The 11,254-nt window shown below is 31.2% G+C and overlaps 1 protein-coding gene and 1 pseudogene across 1 annotated transcript; one reads left to right on the forward strand and one right to left on the reverse strand.

Moving 5' to 3' along the window:
- The first annotated feature begins 679 nt into the window (after window positions 1-679).
- On the forward strand, window positions 680-6,302 carry LOC114396446 (annotated as a pseudogene).
- A 1,781-nt stretch (window positions 6,303-8,083) lies between these two features.
- LOC114396447 (universal stress protein PHOS32-like) lies at window positions 8,084-9,672 on the reverse strand. Its single transcript, XM_028358422.1, has 4 exons — window positions 9,356-9,672; window positions 9,151-9,260; window positions 8,918-9,036; window positions 8,084-8,344 (listed from the first exon to the last, which is right to left on the reverse strand). The coding sequence occupies exons 1-4, from the start codon at window positions 9,525-9,527 to the stop codon at window positions 8,272-8,274; spliced, it is 474 nt and encodes a 157-aa protein (XP_028214223.1). The 5' UTR covers window positions 9,528-9,672; the 3' UTR covers window positions 8,084-8,271.
- Between the last annotated feature and the right edge of the window lie 1,582 nt (window positions 9,673-11,254).

Below are 11,254 nucleotides of genomic sequence, written 5' to 3' on the forward strand. Positions count from 1 at the left end.
TTTAGTGAAAGAAGTTTATTTTTAAAGTAATCTAAATAGATTGAAATATTAAATTGAAAAAAAATGATTAAAAGAAATTTTTTAAAAGATAAAGAACTAAATTAAATAAAAAAAGATAAAAAATGAAATTAAAATGATCGAAACAAAATGAAAGATAAAACAAATCATTTAGTCTAATTTGGTGTTTTTTTAAAGGATTTAATTTGGTAATTATAATTTCTTTCTAATAGGTAGAATATTTTATCACAATTCTGCCGACACGTGAAAACAATAGAATTGTACCACAAGATAACGTTCCCACTTATATAATGTGAACCATTGTTACTGTGTAAAATGGAGTCATCTCGACACTGCTTTTTCCTCTCTTTTTTTCTTTTTGCGGATTATTCTCATGCGCGATATCTATATATAGTATTTGCATATCTGTAAGCATTAATTTATTCAAAAAAGTACTTTCAGTACAACAAATTTTAACACAAAAGAAATGAAAAGAAAAAAGTGAAGTTTGTGATATGACATTAGTGTGTGGAAACACTAAAAAATAATACTTACAGAATGTATTATAAAAGGTTCTAGAATATAATAATTTTAATTTATTAACGCCCCATTACAACTTTCTTTTATACGCGTGGACTGAATATTATATTATATTTATATTAATCATGCTAGCTCTATAAAGTCAGAAGCGATAGGATTCTGAGACCAAAATAAATCTTTTGAATTGATTGTTGTAAGACTTTGTAATTGAGGTGCTGCAATGGCTTCAAGTCAGGAAGAGGTGACTCTTTTGGGAGTAATTGGAAGCCCATTTGCTTGCAGGGTGAAGATTGCCCTTAAGTTGAAGGGAGTTGAATACAAATATGTGGAAGAAAATTTGGCCAACAAGAGTGATTTGCTTCTCAAATCCAACCCAGTTCACAAGAAAGTTCCAGTTTTTATTCACAATGAGAAGCCCATAGCAGAGTCTCTTGTGATTGTTGAGTACATTGATGAGACATGGAAGAACAACCCCATCTTGCCTTCTGATCCTTACCAAAGAGCCTTGGCTCGTTTCTGGTCCAAATTCATTGATGACAAGGTAACTCAGCTTTTCAAATATCTTCTTCTTACTTTTCTTGATTTGTGCTGATTTGATTTGTCTCCAAAACATCACCTTTCATGCCATCTAGATGTGAAATCTTTGAATAAGTTTAGAGAACCCTGAAAAAAGTTAAAAAAAAAAATTTCATTAATTGTATCAACTTTGTCTAAAATCATACCAATGATTGGTCAAGTTCATTAAACAACTACCTCCGATTATTATGATTTGTGTAATCCTTATGGACTCGGTATTTTGGGGGTGAGTTAGAACTTAGAAGGTATTAGGTGACATATTTGTTTATAGCAAAAATGATGGCAATACACTGTTTAGTATTGACTGAAATTAATTTAAAATTACAAATTTTGATAGATCACACTTTTTACTTTAAGGTGGCTCGCCAGATTTTGTAATATTAGTATAGCATGTGTTAAAAAGAATATGCTAGAGAGTGCGTTGGTAACTCGATTACGCTTGTCCTCATAATTTTATAAAAAAAAAAATCATTAATAAATAGTATGATTTATGAAATCAGATTGTGGGTGCTGCATGGAATGCTGTTTTCACGGTTGATGAGAAAGAGCGTGAGAAGAATGTTGTAGAAACATATGAGGCTCTGCAGTTTCTTGAGAATGAGATCAAGGACAAGAAATTCTTTGGAGGAGAAGAGGTTGGGTTGGTAGATATAGCTGGTGTCTACATAGCATTTTGGGTCCCTTTGATTCAAGAAATTGCAGGGTTGGAGCTATTAAGCAGTGAGAAATTTCCTAAGCTTTACAAGTGGAGCCAAGAATTTGTGAACCATCCAATTGTCAAAGAAGGTCTTCCCCCTAGAGACCCAGTTTTTGCCTTTTTCAAAGGACGCTATGAAAGCCTTTCTGCTTCAAGATAGATTTGATGTAGTGTGAGACTCTCAGAATTTCTAAAGGAAAATTATGTGCACTACTTGTTTATCATTGAGTTGTTGCTGTTAGGATTTCGTTTCAAAAGGATATGCTTGTAAGTTGTAATCCAGGATTTCTCCATGTCAAAGAAATCCAAGGTTGTTCCTGACATTTCGCTGTTTCGATAAATAAATTATGTGGCATCTTTCTATTACTCAAAGTTCTTACTCCTGATGATTTAGATACTTGTTTTGCAAGTTGGTGTTTTACAATGATTGGAATTTCTTCGCCAGATTATGAACAGGTTAGTTTGAAAATTGCAGCTGTAACTCTTGCTTGCCATGAAACTGATTTGGCTTTGCTTTAGGTCAATATCCGCATATTGAAAATCAGATTAGGACAGAGGTTACATTTATTTTCTTTACCGTGCATTAAACATAATTTGTCATCGCCAAACCAGAGATGAGACTTTTTATTTATCGGTTAGTTTGTTAATTTTGTTAAAAATGTTAGTGAGGGTGATCTCTCTGATTTTTCTTCACCCTTCTCCATAGAAGTGTTTGTGGACAGGTTTGCATTGATTTTAATCAAATTTAGAACTTAATCAAATCAAATTTGATCGGTTTGAATCGGTTTAGTTTTTATAATTTTTTTTTGAAAACAATTCAACCGAACCCATTAATGAACAGTTCGGGCTAACAGGTTATTCATTTAAATTTGATTTTGTCTTACAACTACTTTTTTATATCATGATTCATCCAAATATTAAATAGAGTTAATACAATATTATCAAATGTACAAAAATAATAAAATTGATTCATTTAATATCATCAACATAATATTTTAAAATAGACTAATAGAAATTAAAACAAATTATTCTCTAACTAGACGTATTATAACAGTCTAAATTACAGCTATTTTCTATAAATTAATTTTTTACCATAAATTTTGTTGTAATCAGATTTGTTACACTCAGATTTATTGAAAAAAACGAATAAAATATGATCCATTGATATGATAAATATGGCAAAAAAAATAAATATAAAAAAGGTAAAATAAATAACAATGAATTAATACATTAACAAAATTCTACCAGGAGTAGTCTTAACATAATTCCAATACTTGGAGTCTCAATGTTAACCGTATTTAAAGTTAAATCAAACAACTCTAAAAATTTAACTAGAACCCGTTAACATAAAATTAATTTGATATTTTATACAAATATAAAGAATGAAATAAGAGATTACACACTTAATTCATTCTTCTCCGCTTCATTTATTTCAACTTACAAGTCATTAATATTTTACTTAAAAACCCCTACTTCTCTACCTTTGTTTAAAAACCCTGTATGATGGTTTTTACATGGAAGTAAAGTTCATTTTCTTGTTTCATGTGCAAACCACAGTCTATTAATCCTTGATTCAAGCCTATGAAACTCTTCATATTGATTTCGTTTTCTTTTTTTAATGTAATCTTCCTATTACCTGGATGAGAATATCAGAAAATGGTGGAATATCAAATGTTCCTAACTAAAGTGGTCTAATTATTTGTCATCTCTCTATGGTTTCGTTAGAGGGAAAGGAAGACATTTTTCTAAATTTTCATATTTGGTTCAGAATTTTTGAGGGGGAACGTTACAAATCAAAGATCATCAATACAATTTTTCCCGAGCAAATAAGCATAAATACAATTCTCCTCTAATTTGTGTAATTTATGCAGACACTAAAATGACGACAAAAATGTCAAATAACAGCACTTAAGATCAATGTGAAACCCAAAATTATTCTCAAACCAGAACTTGAAATGAGAAACCAACAAACTAATTCAGAAATAAAAATGAAAAAAGAAATTAAACTAACAGACCTTGAGGCCAATCTGATACCAGAATTTTATCTCTAACCAGAACTTGGAATGAGAAATTAGAATGCTAATCCAGAAATTAAAATGAAAACAGTAATCCCACAAGCACCTTCAGGCTTCAGACCCCTTCGCAGTTCGAACCCCACAACCAACACACCACGCCACTGCCAACCGAGAGCACCAGAAACCCCACATCACAATCATCAGCCACAAAAAAAACTAATCCCACTAAAAGCAATTTTTTTTAACATGTCATTGGTATCCAATATTTATTGATTTGCTGATAATTAGTCTTCATCATAAAATTTGACTGATAATCTTTAACGAAATCTTTCCTCTTAATTATGTTTTTTTCATCCAGAAACTCAAACTTAAAATCTTATTTAAAAAAATTAAATTTAGTGTCACTCGAATAAAAGTGATAAATAATTAAAGATTTACACTCAACCCTCGGTCCCTCCCATGGAAAAAAAACAAGAGTAGATAAGGTGTTGCATGATCTCATAAGTTATAAGGTTGGTTTCATAATTGAAGAGAGAAGAGGAGAAAGGAAAATTTGTAACAATTACCTGCCCACGTATATCACGTGAAGCAACGTTACTGTGTACTATTTTCATTTTGTACGGCTCAATTCTATTATTACGATGTTGCTAATATAATCCCTTACATCACTTCTAACTTATAACCCATAAATTTGACGATGTCGTGTGTGAATAATATCACAGGAAGTGTTATAAAAAGTTGTAGAAAAAAATAATTCTCAATTATTAACTTCTCTTTTCCGCTTTCTTTTAGTCAACAACGCCTACACTGAGTATTATAGTATTATAGAACTCAATTAATCTTTCTAGCTCTATAAACTAAGTTTGGCACGCCTTGTACTGAATTTAGTGATTTAATAAAATTTCTATTTGCTGATCAAGACAAATCTTTCTAGCTCTATAAAGCCAGAAGCCTTAGCAATTTGAGAGCAAAACAAGTCTTTGGAATTGATTGTCTTAAGTCTTTGGGAATAAAGTGCTACAATGGCTTCAAGTCAGGAAGAGGTAACGCTTTTGGGAGTTATTGGAAGCCCGTTTGCTTGCAGGGTGAAGATTGCCCTCAAGTTGAAAGGAGTTGAATACAAATATGTGGAAGAAAATTTGGTCAACAAGAGTGAACTGCTTCACAAATCCAACCCAGTTCACAAGAAGGTTCCAGTGTTTATTCACAATGAGAAGCCCATAGTACCTTGTGATTGTTGAGTATATTGATGAGACATGAAAAAACAACCCTATCTTGCCTTCTGATCCTTACCAAATAGCCTTGGCTCGTTTTAGGTCCAAACTCATTGATGACAAGGTAACTCAACTTGTCAAATATCTCCTTAGTTTTTCTTGACTGTGCTTATTTGTCTCCAAAACATCACCTTTCATGAGATCTATATGTGAAATCTCGGAATAAGTTAGAGAAAGTGAGAAGCATGAAAATAATTGAATATACTCCATTCATTAATTGTACCAAATTTGTCTAAAATCATACTAATGATTCATCAAGTTCATTTAAGAACTACTTCAGATTATCATGATTTGTAATCTTTATCTATAGGATTATGGAAAAAATTTAATGGGGTGGGGTATTGCGTGTCATATTTTATTGTACCAGAAATATTAGCAACACAATCTTTAACATGTTCTTTTAAACCCATTCTATTATTAGCTGAAATTCATAAATTTTTTTTTAATGAATTACACTTTTAAATCTCTCTGAATCTTGTAATTTTCAATAAATTTTATTAATTTTATTTAATGGTTTTGTTGTTAGAAAGAGTGTAGAGATTGTTTTGTTAGCACTACCCTTTATGCTACATATAACTCAGTTAAGTTTGTCCTAATTATTTTATAAAATAAGCACTAATAAATGCTGTGATTTATGAAATCAGGTTTTTGGTGCTGCACAAAAAGCTGTTTTCACAGCTGATGAGAAAGAGCGTGAGAAGAATGTTGAGGAAGAACATGAGGCTCTGCAGTTTCTTGAGAATGAGATAAAGGACAAGAAGTTCTTTGGAGGAGAGGAGGTTGGATTGGTAGATATTGCTGCTGTCTACTTAGCATTTTGGATTCCTATGTTTCAAGAAATTGCGGGGTTGGAGTTATTTACAAGTGAGAAATTTCCTAAGCTCTACAAGTGGAGCCAACAAATTCTGAACCATCCAGTTGCCAAAAGAATGTCTGCCCCCTAGAGACCCAGTTTTTGCATTTTTCAAAGGATTCTATGAAAGTCTCACTGCTTCAAAATAGAATCATGTTTGTGAGACTTAGAATTTCCGAGGAAAATTGTGTGTGGTGTGGACTACTTGTTTATCAATTAATTATTGCTGTTAAGATTTCATTTCAAAATGATGCTAGTAAGTTGTAATATAGGATTTCTCCATGTCAAAGAAATCCAAGGTTGTTCTTGACATTTGTTATTTCAATAAATAAATTAAGTTTAATTATTCATTTATTCCTGTGGTTTATAAATTTATTTTTTTTAATCCTTATACTTAATAAGTAAATTTTTTAGTCCTTGATGTTTATATTTTAATTTTTAAAAGATCTCAACCGTTAAATTTTTTTAACTTAGTTAGTTAAAGAATTTTAACAGTAAGAATCTTCTGAAAATTTTAAAAAAATTTATAAACTAAAAAATTTACTTATTAATAATAAAAATTAAAAAAATAAGTGTTAAAATTACAGGACTAAATGAATAATTAAACCAATAAATTATATAACATCTTTCTATTTCTCAAGGTTCTTACTCCCGATGCTTTAGAAACTTGTAGCAAGCTGGTGTTTTGCAATCGTCGGAATTTATTTGCCAGATTATGAAGGACAATGTCGTATGGAAATTGATGCTGTAAACTCATGCCATGGAACTGGTTTGGCTTTGCTTTAGGTCAAGATTCTCATATTGAAAATCAAATTAGGGCAGCGTATTCTTCTTTACCGTACATTAAACATAAGACAATTGCCATTGCCAAACAAGATATACAATTTTAATAACCCTTTATGATGGGGGATAAAAGGGGCTCTGCACAATGATGCCAAAATAATTTTTTTGCAGTTTAGGTGGCTGGTTGCTGGGAATTCAAAAAATACCAGAGTTTGGCAGCTAGTCTGGCTCACTTTTGTTTGTGCAATATGTAAAAATAGAAATGATCTTGTTTTTTCAGCATGTCGGAAGGAGACACGTGAAGTGCATGTTTGTTTCCCAGTTTGTTTTGCTGCAATGTGCGTTCCGTGGCAGATCCAACGGATGAACGGAGAAGGGAGGGAGATATCCGTTTGCCAATGTACGTTCAATCCAAATCCAATGCCAACGGATTCTCAACATGCTCAAAGCTATGGAGGAGGCGAAACTGTTATATTGGTAATGGATAAAAGCTAATTGTGATTCCCAATATCCTTTACAATGTTGGTTAGATTTCCCAAGGGATTGTTTGATATAGAGTTTCGAAAGCTTGGGGTGGATCGGATACAACGACATGATGATCTGATGGGTTTAAGGATGTGGAAAATGGACACAATCTCTTATGCGAGGTAGTGGCGGAGAAGAGGAAGATACTTACTACACAAATTTGTCAGTTTAGAGGATCATAGTCAGTGAACAAATTTATCAAATAGTTGGTGAGCAGTAGGCAATTGGCTAGAAATATGTTACTGGTGTTAGTTGGGCAGCATAGCAGTATTTATCTCAGCAGATTGTCATTCAAATGTTACACTATGTGTAGCGCTGATCCTTGTGCAGTTAGCATGTGGAGATTACACAATGTTGTGCTGATAAAAACAAATTTGCTTTATGCAGCACATAAGGCGTGGTTGTTTTTTAATTGGCTGTATCCACATAAATGAGCTACTTTGTGTCGTTAAGGTTCTAGGGGCATCATAAATTCAAGGACGATTCTATTACATGAAACAGAATTATTTTAGAGGATGTTTGTAGGGAGAGAGTTTTTCATGTCGGATAATTATAATTTCTGAAAATCATGAATTCTGGTCACTGGATTTTTAAGATAAATTTTCTAAAAATAAAAAAATTACACAATATCTTTATCACAATAAATAATTTAATAAAAAATAAGATGATTATTTTATTATAATAAAAGAAAAATTATTCGAAGAAATAAGACTCTCTTCTTCTTGCATGAGAAAGTTTTCATAGAAAGATTACACCACTTCACAATTTCTAAGTCACAATTCATATTTTTTTATGAGCAGAAATAAAAAAAAATATCAAAAAATTTATAATAATTCACTCATTTTATTTAACTAATTGAAATAGAACTCATTGATAAGTCACACTGAATATAAAATATCACTGTCTTTTATGAAAATAAAGATCATTATTTAATATAGCCCAAGTACACTGCATGAAAAAGTATAATAGACGTGAATGTTCTCCCAAATTGATCTTCTACTCTACTTACTGCTACTCCTTGACAATGGTCACTGGGCATGGAGCATGAGTCATCACGAAGTTGCTAACACTTCCCAATATCATCCTGTGTTTTCAACACAAACACCATCTTCATGATACTCAAATCATAATTAACAAAGACGGATAGATTAAGAAAAAGTTCCCTCACTCCCCCCAACAAGTAATGATATATTAAAAGGATATTTACTGAGAGCAATCTGATATTTACATAAAATAAACTAGTTTTTTGACGATTAAGCACAATTACACAGAAAAATATTAAAGAGATCCATATCACAAAAAATAAAGACTAGATTAAAATTAAGGGGAAAACTTCTGCGTTTTTAAGGGAAAGTATCACGAAGAAAATATTAGAAAATTCACTCTTGTTAATATATTTTTTAATTCTTTATTGTTAGCTAAAATTTGATAAAATCCTAAAATTATGAGTTTCTTCTTTATGTAATCAGCCTCATTTATGATTTTATAGTTTTTAATAAATTTTAATTAAGTGTGTCAGAAAAAATGTCAGTGTAACTTGTCTTTCATTGTTTTGTTTTTCAAACATAAATCAAATTAGTTTTTTTTTTATAAATAAAAAAATACTCAGTGACATCTGCGAGAAAAGTAAAAGCAAGAGAACAGAAGAAACAGTCACCTTTGAATTGTTCCAAGACCTCTGCTTCCCAAGACCAAAGAGTTTAGCTTCAGATCTTCAATGGAATCTAGAAGTTTCTCTCTTACATCACCCCAGTACAATTTCACCACAACGTTGACCTACAAAACCACAACCAAAATAATGTTCACAAAAAGAAGAGCATGGGCAAAAGCAAAACCAAGAATCTATACTCAAACAGATAGAAACGGAGGAAACAAAAGAAAGTAAGAAACCTCTTTTTGCCTGGCAGCAGTGTCAAGCAAATCAAGAACCTCTGCATCAGTTTGCACGCCATAGTGCTTCGTAACCTCTGCATCTCTGAACTCTGTCAAAGGAACAAGAGCTGCAAAGAGAACCAAAATCAAATCTAAGAACATCATAGCAAAACAGGGGGAAACAGAGGATGACATAAAAGCATAGAAAAAGAAAAACACTCACGAGAACCAGATTTGACCCACAACTGGTTACGATCATCAGAAGAATTAGGGTTGACGTGGATGATGTACAAGGTCTGGCCTTTATCAGCCAAGTTTTCGATGGCCCATTTGAGAGCAATCTTGCTGCTCTTGGAGAAGTCCAATGCAACGCCAACGTTCCTATCCTTTACCATGGTTTCTAGCTCTTCTTTTTTTTGGTGTGAGTTTGAAGAGTCAAATATGAAGAATGAAGAATTTGATGCTAAAAAGAAAACACTCAAAACAGAATAATGATTGTGGGCAGGAATAGATCCCCCAAAGGATCAGATTTATGCCATTTATTAACAATTGTAGACTATCTTGGTCTTTTTTTTTTTTTTTTTTTTGTCAAAGGTTAAGTATAAAGTTGGTGCATGTGTGTGTGGCAGATAATGACATATAGTAAGAAAAATAATTTTATGGAAGTTAAGAAATTTGACCTGATATATTTATATCGGAAGATAATTATATTCCAATACTTCTCCTATCGAATTTCTTGCTTCTCACTTACTCCTAAACAACATCGGCACAAATATGTTAAAGGTGGGCAGAGAAATATATGTGTGTATATGGTTGCCGCTATTACTATTCAAAAAGAAAATAAAGTTGAGAAAGTAAAATATATATTTATATTATCAATCAATTAGATGTTTATTAGTATGATTTTTAAGTTAATTGTTGTAAAAATAAATAAATTATTTTTTATTTAAAGGGATGATCGAACTTCAATACTAAAAATTTATAACAAAACATACATTTTTTAATCAACTGAAATAGATTCACTTAATAATCAACAAATTTATTGTTATGGAAGTAAAATCTCGACATCATGTGATGTTTATCCCTATCTAGATTGGTCGCTTCAGAGAAGGTTAATTATAACTCAGTTTAAGACGTCAAGCTTCTAGGCTGAAAGGAACTTATGTTGGACGTGTGACATCCCATAAGAATCAAGATGCCCTAGTAGTTCGGATGGAGTAAAGCATAAGTTAGCAACTTCTATAAAGAAGCCACTAACTTGAGCGCAACTATTTTGGAAGTAGAATCTCAGTATCAAGCAAACTGAGATATTCATATAACATGGACCATGAAATCGGGTGTTTATTCATATCCAAGTTGATCGCTTTCAAGAACATTATAAGCCGATCCAGGATGTCAAGCTTCTCGACTGAAACGAGAAGGTACTCAAGTTGGACATGTGACATCCTATAAATCTCTTATTCTTCAATAGCTCGGATGGAGTTCAATAGCTCATACATTAAATATTATAAGAGTTTCTCATACTATTTCAAATTTAAAATAATATATTAATTTGATTTTTTATAGGAAATTTGATTTGTTAAAAGTTTAATAAAATAATTTTATTTGATTATTATATCCTATTGTATTAATTTTTATATCTTATTCTAACTATTAAATGATCCCTAATAATATAAAAGACTTAAAAAATATTGATAAGTTGATTGAAGCACTCTCATCTCCGAAATCAAATACACAAGAAGATATTTTTTAAGTAAAATATTTGTCTAACAAATTTAAAAAATATTAATTTTGTTTTCATACATTTTTTATTAATTTAATCTTTTTAAAAATAAAATATATTTTTTTTACTTCTTAGTGTTAATTTTGTTAAACGGTTATCTAACGAAGCTAACGTCAAATGAGTGAGAACTAACCAAAATATGTTTTATTTGTAGATGGATTAAATTAATTAAAAAAATTATGAGAATGGAATTTTAAAATTTTATAGGACCAAACATTTTATTTTAAAAAAGACAATAATAGTCGTTCATAGTATCGGCCCCTCTTTCCCATAAAATCTGTTCTCCGAGTAGCTCTGAAAGTCATTCTATGATATCCAATTACATAAGATCTTATTTCA

Source organism: Glycine soja, chromosome 18 (assembly GCF_004193775.1).
Source record: "Glycine soja cultivar W05 chromosome 18, ASM419377v2, whole genome shotgun sequence".
Lineage (NCBI taxonomy): Eukaryota > Viridiplantae > Streptophyta > Magnoliopsida > Fabales > Fabaceae > Glycine > Glycine soja.

What these genes read in the sequence shown, in the direction of transcription:
- LOC114396447 (XM_028358422.1), bottom strand. Translation starts at nt 9,527, where the DNA reads ATGGTAAAGGATAGGAACGTTGGCGTTGCATTGGACTTCTCCAAGAGC. An exon ending in GTGGGTCAAATCTGGTTCTC is followed by an intron (nt 9,261 to 9,355) that starts GTGAGTGTTTTT and finishes TTCTCTTTGCAG; the next exon opens with CTCTTGTTCCTTTGACAGAG. An exon ending in CTGCTGCCAGGCAAAAAGAG is followed by an intron (nt 9,037 to 9,150) that starts GTTTCTTACTTT and finishes GTGGTTTTGTAG; the next exon opens with GTCAACGTTGTGGTGAAATT.